General features: G+C 40.1%; 2 protein-coding genes across 4 annotated transcripts in view; one reads left to right on the top strand and one right to left on the bottom strand.

The window, feature by feature from the left end:
* Positions 1-117: 117 nt before the first annotated feature.
* styk1a (serine/threonine/tyrosine kinase 1a) lies at positions 118-10057 on the bottom strand. 2 transcript variants are annotated; one of them, XM_082520429.1, is made up of 10 exons: positions 9730-10057; positions 6998-7056; positions 4459-4716; positions 4115-4351; positions 3753-3934; positions 3008-3088; positions 2329-2537; positions 2093-2133; positions 1458-1554; positions 118-753 (listed from the first exon to the last, which is right to left on the bottom strand). In XM_082520429.1, exons 2-10 carry the CDS (start codon positions 7053-7055, stop codon positions 558-560), a joined length of 1359 nt encoding a protein of 452 aa, XP_082376555.1. In that variant the 5' UTR covers position 7056; positions 9730-10057; the 3' UTR covers positions 118-557. The 2 variants fall into 2 exon arrangements, with proteins under 2 accessions (XP_082376555.1, XP_082376556.1); XM_082520430.1 differs by lacking the exon at positions 9730-10057 and adding an exon at positions 9080-9182.
* Positions 9097-20665, top strand: part of clcn1a (chloride channel, voltage-sensitive 1a) — a 57456-nt gene continuing 45887 nt past the window's right edge. Inside the window, exon 1 of one of the 2 annotated variants that reach the window (XM_082520407.1) lies at positions 9097-9175. In XM_082520407.1, coding sequence (XP_082376533.1) covers positions 9140-9175 — 36 coding nt within the window. In that variant the 5' untranslated portion in view covers positions 9097-9139. Of the gene's footprint in view, positions 9176-13361; positions 13648-20665 lie in introns of those variants that run through there. The other variant, XM_082520406.1, reaches the window with a different exon arrangement.

Genomic DNA, 20665 nt, shown 5'->3' on the forward strand with positions numbered 1-20665 from the left:
AGGTGAGACTGGCCACAGCTGCCTGTGTTAGCACACCTCTCAATCAGGAACACATGCACCCAGCTCCAGTTTCCAGGTGGATGACTTAAATAAAGAAACAATAACTTTATGTACACCTCTTTCTTTCTTTCTTTCTTTCTTTCTTTCTTTCTTTCTTCTCTTTCTTGTGCTGGTCACACATGCCTCCTATATCAGTGGCAGTTTTGTGCTAGTCTTTTTGCATCCTTTAAACCCCTGACCTGTAGTGATGCCATCTAGAGATCAAGTAGGAGCTGGCCTCATCGATAAAATTAAAGCATGCATTACATTTAAAAAAAAAAAAGATTTTTATATCTCTTGACAATAATTTTGACAGAGTAAATGTATTTTTTACACTGAATATATTATTCTTTAAAATATAAAGTGTTTGTGCCATGCACGTTTTCCTACAATACTACCAAATACAAAAACGTTATAAACAACAATTATAATGTGCACGTTTCTGCGAGAGTTCTTGCACCAGTCCTCGGTCCTTCATGAAAATCGGCGTGCCACCACCTCTGATAACAACCAGCCAATCAGAGCACAGCATAGTTGTACGCCTCTGCAAACCCCGCCTGACTCAAGTATTTCTCGAATATGAATGGCTCAGTCACTCTGAGAGCTGTCCGCCCATTGGCTGAGCTCTCCCCGGCTTTCAGCATTCTAATCAGCTCCGACGTGGAGAGCCGGCTCTTGGCCTTGAAGTGGCAGCATGACCTGATAATGGAGTACCTACACCAGCGTGAAAACAGAAAACAACTGTGAAACCGTATGCATATGAATACTGGTATGAAAAACTAATAGCTAACAATAATATTTCCACTGAGACGTCGGAAAATAGGTAACAAGAATGGAAAGAAGTGTGACCAAAAGCTAGTAAAACTGGAAGAAGCAGGTAAAACTGCAAGAAGCAGGTAAAAGTATCGCGTCTGTAGGGATAAATTATCCCTAAAGATTAACTGAAATGTTTAAACTAAATGGAAATAGATTCAATGACCATAGAAAACGTCAAAAAAATTGTTAAAAGGCTACAATGATGCAAAATATGCAAATATTGTAGTAAATGTGTGAATGATACATGGCTAAAACATTCAGGTTCTGCTTCTGATTATTAGTATACAGCCAAAGTTTACCAAGCAGACCCTAACGCTGACTGTTCAGACGTGTGAGACTGTAAAAGAAGATGCACTGAAAGTAGTTTTAATAAAAAATAAATTAATTTGCTGGTTGATGGTGTAAGAGTAGGTGGAGGCAGCCCAGTGTAGGCACACCTGAACGAAAAGACTGGATTCTTTTGGATTATTTTTTTCAACCCACATGGGGGGAAACAAAGCTCAGAAACGTCTCCTAAACAGTCACGGGCTAAAAGTTGGACATCTTTGTATAAGCTGATGATTAGTGAGTGATGCAAACTGCTGGTCTGCTGTTGCTCTTACAGTGAGTTGGAGCAGGTGTCCGGTCGTTTGAGGTGACTCCCTCTTTGGAGATGCTGCAGAAGTTCAGACGACGGGACCTGAGCAAATGGTGGGTCACCTGAAAGGTTGGAGTATACAATCTTGTCACAGAGCACACTCACTGACCATGTCAGCCAGTGTTGTGCCAAAAAAAGTGATTTCCATTGTTTGGGTTTTTTAATGTGTGTATTGATCAAGAGACTTTAGTGAACAGGAATTATAAATAAATTGAGTTTAATACATTTATCTATTCTTAAAATAACTGTTTTTGCAAAAAGGACTGTTTTCCAGTCCTTTTTGGCCCCTACAGGAATGTTGTCTGTGTTTTAAGGTGACTTGATATCATTCATGGGGGATACACTGACATATGTTTCATACATTATAGGCCAGAAAGTCATTTATAGAAGTCTAAATATGGGAAATCACTTTTTAGCATAACACCAGTATTGAATTATGAGAAACACACTTGTATATCAGATTTAGAAAATTTCTCTCCACCCAAAACTCCAGTAAAAGGAGAGAGACTATAAAATCCTTACATGTCACAGAACTAATGGGGAATTTCATCACCCTTTAATTTTCTTTTTTCTTTAAAAAAAAGAAAGAAGGATACTTACCTAATGTGACCATTTCATAGATGAGGATGCCAAAGGACCATCTGTTAGAAAAGTTCAAGAATGGCATGTCAGTTTTCTTGCTCTTCCTTTTACCTTACTGAGTGTAAACACAGCGAAATGTGCTGTTAGTGCAATAGTTTGGACTTCTAGCATCCAGGGATGGACTGGGACATGAATCAGTCTTTGACAACTCTGTCCATTGACGGGGATCTTTTATTCTCACAGAGGACACTCACACGTCGCTGCTCTTAGTGATGGGTCTCATGGCCAGCACTTCAGGCGCCTGCCACTTCTTAGTCACTGTATCTTCTCCCGTTGAACTGCCCTGGGTTCTCCTGCGGTGGGCCGGGCCGAACCCCCACAGCTTAGCTGTCATGTCTCCACCAACCAGAATGCTGCGGGCTCCCACGTTGCCATGGATACAGTTCTGACTGTGCAGGTAGTCCTAGAAGATGTTCAGACAATTTCAGAGTTAGTGAGCACGAGGGCCTTTAGGAGATGTCCATTACTACAAATACATAAATAAAAGAAATAAAACCATAAGCCAGACTTCACAACATTAACATCCAGCGCTTAGGGGCTGAATGTTTGCTTGGTTAACTTCTGATTTCTCAGTGAAGTCCAGTGTCCCGGCTCAAATTTGGGTGTAAAAATGTGATTTCTATGTAATGTTTTTAGTTTGAACAGGTTTTTGGCACATTTCTAAAATATGTGTTTTCTTGTTCTTATGAATGCATCTCAGATATATTTGTTTTGCACTGTGTGTAATAATTTATACTGTATTTATGCTTTCACTGAATCCACAGTTGTAGTTGCTGTTTTTAAAGTGCTTTACAAATAAAGTTTTCTTGGGAAGCAGTTTGCTCAAAGATCGTGAAGCAGACTGTTGGAAGGGCAGACAGCTGTTTAACCAACCAGAGCAGAGGCCACTTGTGCTGCCATGGTGAAGATCCTCTTCTCTGTCATGTCACAAGAAGGCTGTAAACCTGAGTTATCCTTCAGTGGGAGAAAGGTGTAAATGTGTCAGACTCGTTACATTCAGAAAGTAGACATGTTACTATAAACAATCAGTCTTAGTGAGTATTCACTTTGAAAGCTCTGAGATCTTTCCTCTCTCTTTATGGATGTTCATAATTAGCTCCTATCCTAAACCGTACACCACTAGACGAGGACAGACTGTAACTGTCAGGTTATTCAAATCTTTTCAGAAACAGCTTACGTTGCACTATACTGCCCCTCACAGGCAGATGGCTGTAATTACTTCAGTCACCATTAAGTTTAGAGTTCATAAGCTAAACATTATCCTTCTATATAATATGTGATTAATATTGTATTTATCCCGTTTACTATGTTTAGTTGGTATAGTGTTTTTTATGTTTAACCTCAAAAGGTTTTCAGCCAAACTCTTGGGTTGAATGATGTATTTTACCATTAAACTGTGACTTAATTTATTTTTCTTGTTTTGTTGCTCAATTAGCAATTTTAAACTTGAGAAACCATTACATTATAATTTGGAACTAAATACTATGTTATTGTTTTATATTTAATTGTGTTATTGATCCTTTTACTTTGCATGCACTGTGGCAATTCTTGTTACTGCACTGTAAACTTTACTCCCAGAGCATGCTCAGCGTCATGAATAACTAATAGGTTGCACTACCTGTCTGCATCTCCACAGGAAGCCCAGCAGGTCTCTCTGCTGTAGCTCTTCCACCACCATGACTAAAGGCGACTGCGCTGACATAACGCCGAGCAGCGCAGGTATGAAGGGATGCGGCCCCAATCCAGACACAAAGGAAGCAAACCCCAAAAACTTCTGTTTCTCACTGCTGGTGGCTGTTTCTGGGAAAAATAAATATTTGATAACAGAGTTAGACTTAACATTTCCAGTTACTGTCAATAATTGATCATTTTTGACTTTGAAAAGCATTTTGGACACAAAAAACGGAAAACACTTGTTTGTAAGCCATTTTGCAGGTATACTTTGCAAAACCAAAACTTGGTTCAAGCAGCTCAGTTTACCTTTCAGCACCCTCAGCACGACGTTCTTGTTGTCCGTGCGTGCTCTGTAGAAGTTGACTGTGTCATTAGGGTGGATGGAGAAAGTCTGCGGCAGTGCAGCAACCTGGCTGAAGGCTTCATGATGCCTTTCTGTGGACCTCTGTGGTGCTACAGCCATCGTTGGCCTGACATTCTGCCGCACTTGTGTAACAGACATTGGCAGCTCTTCATGTTCCAGTGGGTTGATGCCAGGGGGCGCTGTTTAAGGAAAGAACAGTGGACATTAAGCAGATGTGCATGTAAAGATGAAAAAAGTTAAAATATTGATTAAATGTGCACAAAGAGACTTCTGCATGCTGGCTCACCATCAATGCCCTGCAGATGAGATCTGTGATGTTGGTGCTTGGTGCGATGACTGTGGTGGTGGTTGGTGCTATGCTGTTGCTGGTGATGCCTCTCTGTCTGTCTGTGTGATGAGCTGTGGTAGTGCTGGGCCGTTCTGACCCGTGTCCGATTACGATCACAACAATACCTCAGTATAAACAGGGGCACTAAGGTGACCAGGGTGCCGAAGAGCAGCAGCGCGGGGACGATAATAACTTCCACCTGATATTCTTTTATCGCTTAGAGGGAAACACAGGAGTTCATGTGTAAATTTCAGGTCAGATATGCACTTGTTTATTAGACTTGCAGTTTCCTCGTTGCACTGTAGAAGAGGGTGTGCAGGTTTATTTTTGCTGTTAAGCGCAGGGCATGTTAACAGGTTAAGTATGTTGGCTGTTACACCTCCTGCTGATAGAAAAGTCTACCTAGACAGTGCATCATTTTCCATTTACGCCTACGTGAAATGTTGGTATTCAGCTAAACAAGACTGTAATTTGACGAAGCGGCTTTCACCATCGATCTGTCTATTTTAAAGATAGAAGCTTGGGAAGTGGAAAACAAAGCTTGGGCGCTTCATTTATCCCTGATATGATAACGAGGTTACATTATTTCAGGGCATGCAGGCATAGAGTAATGTGATTGTTGTGTTTTGGCTTTGCTTTCTATTGCTGGCCTAACTGGCTGATAACCAGCACAGTTTCCCACAGATCTGGATTCTTTAGTGGGGTCAAGCAGGTATTGTGGGAAAGGCAGGACCTTTCCCACAATACCTGTTCATTCCCAGTATGATAAAAATAAACCTTTTTATGAATTTGCTGCTGGCAGCAGCAGTCATGGTTCTAGTCTGCAGCCTCGGTGAGTCTGGTGTAGAATCTTGTGAATCAATTCTCCACCTGCTTTAAGTTGTTGTTCAGCAGACCTCCAGAGCACAACCAGGACTAATTGTCACTGATCTAGCAGATATGAAAACCTAACAGTGGAGGAGCCAGGGTCAGCTGAACTAAAGTAATACAATTTTCACAATCAGAGTGTGGCGATTGTTCACCTCGATGACATCATCCTGCTATATTGGTATTGATACACCATAGATGGCAAGTGAAGTGTAAAAGGCAAGTGTCCTGCTATACTGTCCCATCGGGCTGTGGTTAGATAGTAAAACTGGTTTCGACTAACTGGAATGAGTCACTCTGGCATCTGGAAAGTTCAAAGAGCATGCATTCTTTGAGTCCATGCATTTTGATTAGAGCTAATGAACTAATTATTTTTGATAGCTGTGAGAAATTCAACTCGTTATTGAGCTAGTTGATTGCATCAGATCTTTAATTTTAGCTCTGGCTCCACTCCCTTCCTTTTTAACTCACATATAACATCAATACAGTGATCGTTAACTGTAGTAATCATTAATCCATCACAGTTGATGTTGAAATCTTGAGCTTAAGCCTTGTTTGTTTTTTCTTGTACTACAATAGATCTGCAGAGCTTTCAAAAGCCCTGCCCTTTTTTTTTTTATGTTGTTTGGCATTCATGTATTAGATTTGGGGGCTCAGCCTTCCACTGATGTTTTCACTGTTTAAGCTCTACCTGCTTTTTCCACCTGCTTTAACCTTTAACCCACGTTGTTAGAAAGAGCAAACTGGAATGTAAAACTACTGGTACATATAGTCTCTATTACATTCTTAGGTGTGGTGAGAGCCTTACAGAGTACCATAAATCATTTCCTGTCATTTTCATTTTTTTTTTTTTTTTCTTTTTTTTTTTCTGTATGTTTGTATTTTGTTCCCTGTTTAGGCTCTGTTTCCTGAGTTGCCCTGTTGTGTTGTTCCCTGAGTGCTTTTCCTTTGTGACTCTCACCCCCTGTGCGCCCCTCTGTGTATTTATGAGCCCTCGTCTCCCTTTGTGGTTGTTCCATGTTTCCCCAGTCCTTTATGTCTGTGTTTTCCCCGTGCTCTCTCTCCTCCTGTCTGAACCTCTGTACTTCCTGTTTTACTTTGCCCGTCTCCCGCCAGTGTGGTGTTCACTCCTGCCGTGTCTTGTTATGATTATCAGTGTCACCTGTGTTCCCCGTGTGCTCCCACTTCCCTCGTTAACCCTCTGTGTATTTATGTCTGCGTCTTCCTCGGTTCTGTGTCGCGTTCTCCCTCATTGCTGTGTGGATTCCCTGTGTCTCCCTACGAGTGTTAGTTTATTGAGTCCCAGTTTAGTTGAGTTCTGTATTTCCTATGTTCTGCCTGTCAGCAATAAAGCTGCTTTTTTTTTTTTTTTTTTTTTTTTTTTGGGTTTCTTAGATACTGAGTTTCAGGTTTCAACTCAATCAAGTACAAGATAAGCTGTTAAGTTGGTGTCATTATAGTCAAAAGTTCATAATAAACAAGATGTCTGGAGTAGAATAATTTGTAAGGTCACATAAGCTTAATAGAAGCGTCTATGTGATCGCCCGAGAGAAGAACTGAAAGGTCCAGGTGGGAGAGATTGTTCAAGGAGGAAGCAAAGGAAAGGAATAAGAAGGATTAGAGCACTTACTGCACAGGGTGTCGTTCGATGCACACACAGTAACGTTTGTAGAGCTGGATGATGACATGCTGGAGAGGGAAAGCAGAACACAGATCAACGTTACTATGAGCTAGATATCCCTGCTCAGCAGCAACCTGAAATCCTCACAGCTTACACAGTCACTCAGCTAGTGACTGTATGAACAGTGAAGTTCAGTCCAGCAGGACACACACCCACAGACATACAGACTGTTAGTGATCAACGTTAGCAAATCAATTCAATATTGACTTTGGCCTTTTATTCCATCTAGATTCACATAACAAATATTAGCAGTGACCTTTTAATCTGGACTAACAGAGCAAATATACCAGGGTGTGCTTGGTGAACGTGTGGTGCTGACCAGCTATTGGTTACAACGATAATGGAGAGAGCAGATGTCATTATAGCCATCAACTAGCAGTGACCCGAAACCCATAAAAGCCTCGTGACGTACAGCAGCCGGTTCAACTAATTCAATCACACAGGTGATATAAAAAACGTCTTTAATTTGAAATGGTAAATGGCCTGTACTTGTATAGTGCTTTACTAGTCCCTAAGGACCCCAAAGTGCTTTACACAACAAGTCATCCACCCATTCACACACACATTCACACACTGGTGATGGCAGCTACATTGTAGCCACAGCCACGCTGAACATTTTTATTAAAACCAGAGTTTTTCAAATATTATTCATCTGAAGGTGGCTCTGTACAAGGAAAATCATCATCGTCATCTTTATTTATAAAGCACTTTAAAAGAAACCACAACTGATGCAAAGTGCTGTCCATTGGAACTAAATAATGAAATTATTTAAGGTACAAATAAAAACTAAATAAAGGAAAAAAGTAAAATAACTAATTAGTTAATAATTCATTTAATTACAAGAAACCGTGTCCCACTGAGGCCAAAAGCCAAAGAATAAAAATGGGTTTTAAAACATGTTTTAAAACTTGACAGTGAAGGAAAAAATGGGAAAACAAATACTGATGTAAAGCACAACACTAAAGAGGAAATGGGAGATCTGAATGAAAACATTTGCAGCATATGTCTCTGCAAATGTCTCCCATGCACGTTTGACTGCGCGTATTTGCATGTGATGGCTGTTCATTCCCAGTACGATTACAGTGCTATTGGGTCATAAATGGGGGATTCAGACACACACTTCTACAACCTTTTTCTTCTCGGGGATTAAAGTCACTCAGGTCACGATATTGGAAACAAAGACTTTTTTCTGCAGATGCTTAAAACAGGTTATTCCAAAAACACAACCTCGTTCAACAAGTTTGAATAATCCTGTTTGTAGCAGATGAACAAAAATCAGCTTATCTTAAATTGCTTAAAAGTTCAACAGTTGTCTGTAATTATGGTTGTTGTTATATAAATTTATGAAATTAGTCTCATGGTTTTCTCAGTAGTGCCATAAAACAGACTTTTGAACACTGCTGAGACTGTTTTTAGATTGCTGACCTTAACTTAACGCTGCAGTTTTGTTTCTGGTTTGGTTTCTATCTGCAAACTATTGGATCAATAGTTTCCAATGTGTGGTTGGGGGGTCCGTGGCATCACTTGGTAACCAGAAAAGCTTTGTTCATGAGTCTTAAGCTGTCAGAGAAGACTGCGCCATACAAATCATCTGATAGTTACTTTGTTTTCTTTCGAAGAAGCACAAAAATAGTCAAAGGAGCTTGCAAAGAAAAGCGTCTGGACTTCTTTAAGTTGCTTGAAGACGTTTCACCTCTCATCCGAGAAGCTTCTTCAGTTCTAGGGTCAAATGGCCGAGAGTCCCAGATTTAAACCTCCTTTCACACCTTGGCTCAGGCGATTAGAGGATCATCAGGGGGTCCTTTTGTCCCTCTGTGGGGGGAAACTCCCACTCATAGTGCGGCACTCAATCGTGATATGTATGAAGTTATTAACATCTCAAATGAGTTGTACAGTATGACTTGTTAATATAAACCAGTACTTCATGTCACCATATTGAATGTATTTCTGAATGGAGAGGATTGTTTGAGAAGTTTCCTTTAAAGTCTTCTAAGTCAAATAATGTTTGTTAAAAATAACACGCGTGCCTACCTTTTTCTTTTCAGTCATTCAAACAGCAGTTTCAGCACCACAGGCTGCCGTGGTGAAGCAATGGGATCAAAACCATCAACTGCGACTGATCTAAAGGTACGTGTGCTTGTTCAGGTTCTGTAAATGAAATGTCATCCTCATCCATCAGAGCTTATTACTGACTGACTGCTGCTGTGACACATGCACGCACACACCCTTACAGAGACACACTGGTATGTGGTAAGCATTTTTAAAAGGCAGAACATGCATGCACACATATGCGTGCACGCACAGTCTCTGTAACTTGTGTCAGTGTCACTAAACCAGTTTGTCTGCATTGTTCTGTCATAGTCACACACTATGACAAAACCAAAACACGCCTGCACGCACAACAAAAGGCTCTGCCATCTCTCTATACACACATGCACAGTGAGAACAAACAGGAAAAATTTAAGACACACACACACATATGTGCAAATGCTAGTGCACAAAATTAAGGCATCAGAACACGTAGCCGGTGTACTAAATTTACAGTGATGTGAAACTTCTTGTTCAGTCTTCAGTTTAAAAGGAAAGAGAAATCAAGCCTCAAATTAAAAATCTGACCACTGTTTAATATCATTTCATTTTATTTAGTATGTTAGTCTGACACATATATATTTGAATCATACCTGCTGGTTGACTCTCTGGTGCTGTGTACATATCAGATTCTGGATGCTTCTTGTATCCAAAGCATGTAGTTTTGTCCTTAGTCTCATATAAGCTACGAAACAAATACAAATCCTCCGTTTTCATGGTTTCCTGATGTATGGAGAGAAATCCACACACAGACACATTTCCATTGAAGACATCAGTGAAGGTAGGATCTGTGTTTCAGTTCTCTCTCTTGTGACTTTTCTCCAGTCTTTCTCTCTCGGTCTCTCTGCCTCAGGTTAGCCACACCCACCACCGACACTTTTTCTTTCTCAGCTTTATCACCTGCACATAGTCTGCAGTCAGTGTTGTATTTGTTTTTGAGTGTCACTGCTCATGTTTTCTCTCTGTGTATGTGTGTATGTGTTAGCTGGGTGGATTTATTAGCTGACAAACTTGGAGTTTTCCAGTGGGTGGAAATGCGTAATAATTTTTATTCCATCAGCTGCAGAAAAACTGGACTACATAGCAAACAGTCTGTTTAATTGCAGACTTGGCCTGCAGTTAAATGTAGTAGTTGTTGAATATACACAGACAGTGAAAGCTCAAACAGTGCACCTGTCCAACTATCGTAGCTGAATAAATAATGATTCCTCCACTATACTGCAGTACTGAGATTTATTTACATATTAAACAGGCAACTCTCAACTTGATCACACCTTTCCACTCTGTTTGGAAAGGTGTGATCAAGGGTGGTTAGTTTGCACTTGTTAAAGCAGCTGTGTCTGTCCCATATGATGTGTGGTCCAAGCACAAAACACAGCAGAGCTTTCTCACCAGTGCTTCTGCGGGACTAATGCAAAGATGCACACTGGGGAGTTAATTTAACCCTTCCAACACAAATCCTGGTTTAGCAGCTGTAATTAGAGTGTATAGGTGGACTATTCTGGTATTAATTAGTGACATTTCCTCTTTGTTTTTCTTTAGGCCTACACTTCAGATGAAACAAAAAGATGAGCAAAGTAAACCACATGCAGATCCATTTTGAAGAGGCCTGAAGTCTCAGTAGGAACAAACATATCCAAGGCACACTCGAATATTTGTAGCTTTTGTGTGAAAGCCTGTGTGAAGTGTCATTGTAGTGGCCTTGCTATTGAAGGCCACAGGTTTAATCCTTCTTGATTTTCCACTTTTACCTTCCTTTAGGAGCACGGTGAAACTGCCGTGGCTGTTTTGGTTTCAACCATCATGGAAATCTCTCCTGGTGCTCTCACTGCTGTCTCTGGTTTCAACCTGCACAAGTTCATCAGGGCAACACAGAGGTAACCAGCACTACATATTGTGTGCCACACCTCAGCGTATGTTGTTGCTGTTTAGGCTTTTTATGTTTAAGACACAAGCAAAGATTTTATGTTTTGCTTGAGTTGTTTAAAGGTTTCTGATTGTGTTGTTCTGTGTTTCTTTTAGCTGCTTCTGTTCTGAGAAAGAACTTTTGATATTGTTTACATTTCTGAGGTTTTGCTTAATCATGATTATTGTTCTGTTAGGCAGCCCATCTGTTGCTTCAGTCACTATTTCTTTGTTTTCCACCTCTAGTATGCATTGGAATTCTGCAAATGTGTGTTTGAAAGCAGATTACTTCACTGTCTGAAGCTTGATTTGTACCACAGCATTAAATATTACACCCCACATGCTGTAACCTCTGCTGTAGCCTGACATACACGCTCCAAGAAAAGCAGCTACATGTACACAAAACAGATTATTATGTACACCTGATTATTACAAGGGTAATGCCCCTGCATCCATTTTCTTAATTGCTTATCCAAGTTAGGGTCCCGGGAGGCCTGGAGTTCTTGTTGTCATAGAGCTGGACAGGTTGGCAGTGCGTCACAGGGATCATCCAGAGAGAAATTATAGCAGCAATGGCTAATATTTTTAAAAATTTAGACATACACTCATCTGCACTTTTAGGTGCACCTTGCTAGTACTGCATTAGACCCCCATTTACCTTCAGAACTGCATCAGTTTTCCACAGCATAGATCATGTGAATCTCCGATGTGTTTTCCAGTCTCCTATTGTCCAGTTTTGGTGAGCCTATATGAATTGTATGAGTTTCCTGTTCTTAGCTGACAGGAATGGTACCGTGTGGTCTGCAGCTGTAGCTGTGCTCCCTGGTTAAATACCTGCTTACCTTTGTTGTAACAAATGGTTATTTGAGCTCCTGTTGCTCTCCTGTAAAGTTGAACCAGTCTGGGCATGTTTTCTGACATCAGCAGGGTATTTTTCACCCAGAGCTGGTCATCTTTACGTCACTGCCTGAATGCACTGAGTTGCTGCCATGAAACTCACAGTTTAGATATTTGCATTGACAATCAAGTTTACAGGCATGTCTAACAAACTCACTTGTCCCTCATTTTCATTCTAACAGGTCTTTGAGCCAGTTTTTCTTTCTTTTAAAGCATTTCATTTGTAAAGAAACAAATTCCCAGTGTTTATTTCCTCATTCCAGTTTGAATAACCCAGTTTCATGTGTGACTGGAGAGCAGAGCAAACCAGTTCAGCCATTATAAGTATCTACAGCAGCTTCCTCGTGCAAAACTGGTCCCTTGTGCATACACTGATCTTTTTAGTTCAAATTTGGCTTTGTGTAATGTAAGCATCTGGACCTTTCACAGAAAATATAGCAGAAAATAAGGAAAAGCATGGTGGGAAAAAGTGCATTGTTTTTCTTCTGATGTAATGGACAGGCTGTAAAACAACCTTTTTTTGCGCCACCGACCGGTTTATGCCCGACAATATTTTCACGGACCGGCCTTTAAGGTGTCGCGGAAAAATACAACAAAATAAAACTAGTACAGGTACCAAAAAAAAGAAGATTTATTCATAACACACGTGAAAAGACCCAGGAAAACCGAGTTAAAGATAAAAACGATAACAAAATAACGCTGAAAACCGATAAAAACCCTGAAAACCAGACATTTCACACCTGAGCCTCAACTCTCGCGGCCCGGTACCAAACGACTCACGGACCGGTCCGAGGCCCGGGGGCTGGGGACCGCTGCTCTACAGGGATCAGCCATAAACCATGCTGGACTGTGGTTACTGCTGATTAACACATGAGACAATTTATCTTTCCAGATTCTTTGAGAAGTTCTCTTTTGGTCCCTTCCTGCTGAAAGGATTCATTTTGAATTTCTGTGCTTAAACAGTCTACATGTAAGGAGCTAACAGACTGAAGAGTTTTGCTTTTTTTTTTTTGTCTGAGTTTTGAAAAGACACGTTGTTATTGTGCATGTTTTCACAGAATTTGCATAACAACGAAACAAATTAAACTATTTAGCATTCACCACCTGTTCTTTAGCACTGAAAACACAAAGCGCTGACCTCTAACACTGATAATCAGACTTAAACTACCTAGGCAGTCAAAATTAGCAGCTAGCTAATTAGTGGCATGTTTTAAAAACTGCATCTTATTTAAAAAAAAACAAACAAACAGATCTCTTAATACTGTTGGATGGATTAGTAACATCTTAACCCAAGGTTGAATAACCAGGATTCCCCTCCAAAGAAACGCTGAGCTTCTCCCTTTTCATGACCTGGTTGACCTGCAGCTCTTTAAATATTGAGCAACAACTAGTTCAGTTAGTATATTATTCACTTGGTATTTAGTCTGTCTCATTAAATCTGAGTTCATTTTACAGATAGCTTGGAGTACTGCAGGGGTAACCCCAGCTGGAACTATTTGTGTTTGTGTGTGCGGTGTGAATCCATGCCTTTCAGTGTATGTGTGTATGTGCGTGTTTGTGTGTAAGCGCGTCCTGGCTGTGCGTCCACAGCAGTACTGGTATTGCTGAGACAGACGGTGAGCGGGTAGGTTTATTTTTGGGTCAGTGACAGTGTGTCAATGGCTGCAGATGCGTCGGAAAGGAAAGCTCTTAGATACAAGCAAACCCTGGTCAGTGTCCCTTCTCTTTCATTTCTCTTTCGCTCTCTGTCTGTCTCTGTCCTTGTGCCATGTCTACACCAGCCTTGATGTTTCATATCTAGCATGCGTCTGCAGTTTTGTTGCGGGAGTCCTGCATAACGCACCTGTATCGTCCACACTAATCTGCGTCCTTGTGAATGAACAGCATGTGACAAGGTGATGTGTAACAGCAGTATCAAACACACGGGCGTGCAAACAGGTGCTCTGATGCTGTGCAGCTCCTTCGCCCCTGTGACGCTGTCTCGCTACTTGTTTCCTACCGTCTCTGCTGGCCACCTGTTTGCTACCCTCTCTGTGCCTCGCTTCTTAAGCCCTGCTTGGTCTTTGCACATGTGGGACAGGCTTCTGTGACAAGTGCATGACTCTGCATGTCAACAGTTTCTGTGTATTAGGGGGTTTTGTGCGTGTACATGTGTGTGTCCCAGGTGGTTTTCCATATGTTTCCAAAGAGGGGAAACCTGACCATGCATTTCCAGCATTCATGTAGCTGCTCGTGTCTTTTGGGACAAAGCAGTGTGAAGAGCGTCTCTCAACATCTGGCGGGTTTTCATTACAGCTTTGAGAGGTTCTGTTACACAACTCTGAATCGTCTTTTTCTTGTTGTTGAGTTGTTTAGGAGACCAGAGAACTGGAAACATTTTTGTTTGTTGTTTTTTTTGTTGGTGTTTTTCTTTTCTTAATATCTGATTGTTCACTGTTAGCTTGTAATTTCTATTGAATAAATGTTTTTTTTACATCTACAATAATAAGCAAAAGTTTAGTTTTTTGAGGTGGATCAGTGACGCTCTATATTTTTATTGTGTGACTTTAGTAAAGTGGCTGTCATTGATTCATAGCTGATTCATTGATTCATGTCATGGATCTTGGCCTTGCTGTAGCTCATCAGTTCATCCCCTGTCTGAAGCAAGCTGTTCAAGCTCCCTTCCCTCTTTTTGTAGGACATCTTTCTTATGAATAGCTTCCTCGTGCAAAACTGGTCCCTTGTGCATACACTGATCTTTTTAGTTCAAATTTGGCTTTGTGTAATGTAAGCATCTGGACCTTTCACAGAAAATATGGCAGAAAATAAGGAAAAGCATGGTGGGAAAAAGTGCATTGCTTTTCTTCTGATGTAACGGACAGGATGTAAAACAACCTTTTTTGCGCCACCGACCGGTTTATGTCCGACAACATTTTCACAGACCGGCCTTTAAGATATTGCGGATAAATACAACAAAATAAAACTAGTACCGCTACAAAAAAAAGAAAAAGATTTATTCATAACACACGTGAAAAGACCCAGGAAAACCGAGTTAACGATAAAAATGATAACAGAATGATGATAAAAACCCTGAAAACCATAAATTTCAGCCTCAAGGCCATCCATGGCCCCGGACCATGGACAGCTACTGTAAAAGATAGTTATGGTTTAATTGAAACATTTATTCTAAATGATTTCTGATTTTTAATGAAATTGAATATTATAATGATAAGAAAAGTTAGAAACCCTGGTACACAACTGGGAAACAGAAATCTCCCATGCTGTTACTGACACATACATGCCACATTATACTGGTTTGTGAAGCGAGTGGTACACATGAGTGTATTTCAGTGTGTTAAGAAGAGAAATGTTAAACTCTTTTTGGCTTTAGTTGCCAGGATAACAGTTTTAACAGTCTTTTAAACATCATAAATGTTCATTAGGTAACAAACAGTGGAACATAAGAGTGATGACTGCTGACAATATGCCTTTGTACACATATCCGTATACTGAAAATTGTTATTATGAATCCAATTTCATGCTGTATTAGATGGAAATGAACATTCTTTGCTTTCATAAATAATGACTCCTTTAAGTGACATCACAAGTTTTAGAGGTAGCTTTTTTTTTTTACTTTACACTGCTGAATATTTAAAGCCTATCAAATTAGGATTGAAATCCCCACACTCTCAGACCTTTCTGAAGGTCTATTTTATTTATACTTTCTGTATTTTTACTTTGTGTACTTGTAAGATACTCGTCCGTGAAGCTGCCTTTGATTGCAGTGCTGTCTTTTTAATCTCCTGAGTCATTTTCCTGCTTAAATCATGGTTAGTTAAAAGCAAATAAAAAATATATATATTAAAAAAATCACTCTGACAGACTAAGCCATACAGCAGCCCTCCTCAGTGGTGTTGAGAGCCTGGAATGTGAAGGCTGGTGATCAGAGTGACCTATAGAATTTAATGGCTGTTGAAATCGTACGCCTACGAGTACCTGAGAGAGTGCAAAGTTATCTAATCTGTCGTGTGTGTTTGTGCTTTTGGATACTATGCATGCTGTGGTAACATCTTTCCCATTTCTTATGTGTCCTTTTTTAAATTTGATAATAAAAAAACTCTGACAGCAATTTCTTACAATCAGGACACGTGGCCAGAGAGCTGGCACTCATGCAGAGAATGCGTGGAGTTAAACCGGCCTCTATTTTAGAAACGCTTCATATGCGTCGGCTTTGACTGCACATGACGACATATAGTGGCTTAACTCACATTGTTATATAAATCCCTCTCTGTACAGAGCGATACCTGCTCACGATGTGACAAAATTCAGTTGGGAAAAATATTAGTAAATTATCCAAAAAGAACAAAAAAAACCTCTATCTTCCAGAGCAGTGTGGTTAGAGACAGAAAATGTATCAGATTTATGGTTTCCTGATTTTCTTTTTTCTGTTCTGTTTATGAAATGCACAGAAAATATGAACATTTCATTGAGTTTCTTTTGCAATATTTGTATAGATAATCAGTGGTTAGCACTGTTGTGTCACAGGAAGAAGATCCTGCTCCATCTCTGCTCCTCCATCTGGCCTGGTTTTCCTGTGTGTAGTCTGCATGGGTGGGTTCTCTCTGGGTTCTCCAGCTTCCTCCTACAGTCCAGTTCTAAATTGGATATAGGTGTGAATCTGAGTGTGAATGGTTGTCTATCTCTGTGTTAGCCCTACGGCAGGCTGATAACCTGCCCAGGGTGTGCCACGCCTCTCGCCACGTGACAGCCCGTCCACCATATGATAGGTGGCCCAGTTCCAGTCTGTCCTGGCTGGCCCTACCAACTCCTTATTATAAGAAGTTAAGTTGCCACTGTCCAGCTGTAGGTACTTCATGCCAACAAGCACAACAACAGATCAAAAACCCATTTAAAACATTTGCCAAGTTAAGAGGTCAGTCTGACTAAAAAAGCCTGGACACTGTGTGCATATATGGTGATGACCTGTCAATCACAAAGTAACCACACAGGTTTGGCATGGCATTCTCTATAAATGTTATATAATTTGAAAAATAATATAGAATTTCTTAAATGAGCCTCAAAACTAACCACCGAGCCCATGAGCTCATTAGGAAAGTGTTTACTGAGGTCATAAATCAGTGCAGAAGTAGTGTTGTTTCTCTATTGATTGTTATGAAAACGGACGTCTTTTCTTAATAAGAGTCGCTCCCTGTTGGCTGTTTGAAATATTGCATTTTTTTGGCAATTGTCCCACTTTTCAGACCCAGAGGTACGTCTGTCTTTGATATACTGAGTGTTTTGGAGCAGTTTTAATCCCTTCATACTTCCTTTCGATGTATTCACAAAGCGAACAGGACCCAGTTAGAAGAACACAGAGTAAATGAATGTGAGACATGGGAAAAACCGTGGAATACGATGAGGCATTGAAATGTACGATGGTAGGAGAGAGGTGTGGGAAATGTAATGAGGAATATTGGATCACACTGGTCCTAAATTTAGCCCAGAGTAGTGTTTCAGCGGCAAAGAGAGAGAGAGTGGTGAAGAAAGGAATAAGAGTAGGGTGCAGTGAAGGAAGGGGGCACAAGTGATTAGTGCAGAGTAGAGTTTCAGTGGTCAAGAGGAAAACAGGAAAGAGGTAAAGGGGACAGTGTCAGATTTCTGACAACATACAGTACTGCGCACAAGTCTTGAACCACACCTCATGTCTTTGATTCTTGCTTCCAAGCAGCCAGACGTTCGTGGAATTTTTAAAAGTAAGTAAAGAGCAGTAATTCTCCGGGATTTCTTAAGGTCTTTCAAACTTTGTCTTTGGACGTTGGCTGCTTTTTCATTAGTCCTTTTACTTTTCTTACTCCAGTTAATCGCTTAACACTGGCCTATTTAAGCACTTAAGGGATGAATGAATGTTGTGTCAACACATAACAGACAACTTAGCAAAGAAACAATTTTAGTTGGTCAGTTGAGCCAAAGCCTCATAAATCATCTCAGGCTCTCAAGAAGGAAAGAGAAGAAGGAAAGTAAAAGGAAAGGCTAAGGATGCCAAGTTATAAATAAAGAACATTTTAAGGCCTTCATTTCTATTGATTGCATACTGCCAAGTGTGAATCTACTGCCACAAGGTGTCAGCAGCAGCAACATTGTAGCAGCAGTGACACAGCAGAAGTCAAATCTGGCCCAAGTAGAATTTTCCCTGAAAATTGGATGTAAAAGTAACTGCTTAACACTGTTTTTTAACAGGCCGTGTTGAAGGATAAAGGCAGTCATACCAACTATTGGCTTTCATGCTGGTTGGAATTCTACAACCTCCGTTTTTGCCGTGTATACTCTTTTTACTCTTTTTCCAACTTTATTTGCCTCTTATCCATTTTCCTAGCAAAATACAAGAAATGAAGTGTGACTCAAAAACTTTGCACATCATTAGTATGTGTGAGATTTGAATCTCTTAAATTCAGAATGTTTTTATTGTTTGTCATCCTAATAACCAATTTGTCCACATTTTTTCTGTTATAGTATTGATTCAACAATTTTAATTCAGGATTCCTTCGCGCCATCTGTTTGCATGTTATGGAAATTATGAGAAACTTCTTATGTAGAATGCACAAAGCATCTTTTTGTAATGTGCTTTTGTATTTTAAAAGCTTGTTTCACCCAATTTTACTGCTGCTTAGATTAAAAGAGTGCTACACGTGTGATCCTTTTAACTTTTATCACATGAGCTCTGAGTCAGGACGTCCGTGCCTTGCTCTGTTGTTTGAGCCTGTGCTGTGTGCAGGCATTCAGTTGTAGTACTTTGTGTGTTATGCTGCTCAGGTTTCACCATGCATTGACTGCCATCTATGCACACAAACACACACAGACACACAGCATGTCCAGCGCCTTATGTGCACGTGTGTCTGTGTATCTAAATCCATCCATCCGTCAGTCGGCCTGTCCGTGAACCTGCTAAATCAGAAGGCGTTGAAAGGATCACACGTGGACGTGATATAAGCGACAACTTACCAGCTTGTCACTTATATTCCTGGGTTGCTATTGTCTGCTGTTCATGTACCAAAGCACATATGAGGCTCGGTCCTGTATTTGTGGGGCAGTGCTGGAGTTTTTTATGGTTCAAGTGTAAATGGGTAAATGAGCTGGAATCTCTGTATCCACTCTGCCTTTTGTATCTATGGAGTGACAATGAAATTTAAAGAACCTCTGTGACTGTGGTGACGACTAGGCCTGATCCACCTGTCAGGGAGGTTTGTACACATTTGCATCACATTTGCACCGTAACAGAGTGGTAAAGGTTTCACACTCAGATTACATTAAGTGAAGTCAAACTTTACATTCAACTACTAGTTTTAGTAAATTGTTACATTGTGATTTAATACTATATAAAAAAACTAGTAAAAATACTTTTTATTTGCAGCTGTATGATGTAAATATATGACATCAGAGAATATGATGAGCGTATTGACTGTGCACCAAAGCATTTTTTGTCAGTATGCAGTTACACTAAGGTGGCTACACTATGTGTCGTTGAGTTTATGTGACTCTGTTTGTTGCATTTACAGTTTAGTATTTTTGCTTTCCTTGCAGCTGCATTACTTCTGTGTTTTAAATACAAAAAATCTTTTCTTTATTTTGTCTGTCCTTTCATTGAAGTGAGATTCCCACAGAGAGACTGAATGCACCTTCCCTCTGTTTGGTTTTGCAGCAGATGACATTTTACAATAGTTAGCGATTGAAAACAGAGGCGGAGTTCTCAGTACAGCACTCCAAACTAGTCCTAAACAGTTCGGCTATGTGAGAAAGAATAAATTGAGAATTGTGATAGCAGCTTTTGCAGCGTTCAAACTCATCCCGTGTACATTGAAAATGTAGTTTAGATACAGATATAATATTTATTGGTAGCACTTGAGACAGGACAGACTTTGAACACATGTAAAAGAATTTCACACATGTGCATATCAAAATATTTGAATATAAACACATTTTACTTCTAGTGGGTTATTTTTTTTATGCTTAATCAAATGATGAGCTGCTAGTCTGTCTCCCATTGATCTTCTTTTGTCTGCAATTATTGTGTAATTTCCCAGCAGAAGAACCATAATCTAGCTCATTTAAAACAACATATTTATGTATTAAGTATGCTTGGGCAATTCAATAACATTTTCACCATCAATTCAGCAGCTCTCTTTTTCAAACACGTGTGTGTGTGTGTGTGTGTGTGTGTGTGTGTGTGTGTGTGTGTGTGTGGTGCAGAATCTCTGTCAGTATCTTTATACAACCCTGCACAGGATGTACTTGGCCAATCACAAGCAGTATATTTATCCAGACTTATGAACCAAATGTATAGGCTGGTATAGGAGTGACAAGCCAGACTGAGTAGTTAGAAGAACGTTCCTCGCACTTTGATTTAACTCATCAATCTCACAAAAGCAGAGGTGTCCTAGTTTCCCCAGCATTTAAGTGCATCGTGCATTAATGAATCTGTGTGGAGCTGAACTGTGGACACATTTAATAACCTGAAATGAAGAAAATGATCACAAATATTTTTAGGCATTAATGACATTAATTAAATCTGAGTTTGTGTCCATAGATCAGGCATTACATTATATTTGCCACCACTTTGAGTCCCGTCGGGTCTTTATTGAAGTGAAACCCAGACACTTGTAAATGCGACAGAGGAGAATTAATCTCTTCCCCAGATGTCCAGGACAGTTTTCATGGAGTCTGTCCAGCGGTGATAAATCTAGAGGCAGAGTC

The sequence above is a fragment of the Aulonocara stuartgranti genome (genome assembly GCF_965226115.1).
Source record: "Aulonocara stuartgranti genome assembly, chromosome: 22".
NCBI lineage: Eukaryota > Metazoa > Chordata > Actinopteri > Cichliformes > Cichlidae > Aulonocara > Aulonocara stuartgranti.

Coding starts and splice junctions, on each gene's coding strand:
- styk1a (XM_082520429.1), bottom strand. CDS start 7,055: ATGTCATCATCCAGCTCTACAAACGTTACTGTGTGTGCATCGAACGAC. Junction 4,352..4,458: donor TCATCTGCAGGGCATTGATG/GTGAGCCAGCAT, acceptor TTCCTTAAACAG/CGCCCCCTGGCATCAACCCA. Junction 2,538..3,007: donor CACAAGTGGCCTCTGCTCTG/GTTGGTTAAACA, acceptor AACATCTTCTAG/GACTACCTGCACAGTCAGAA.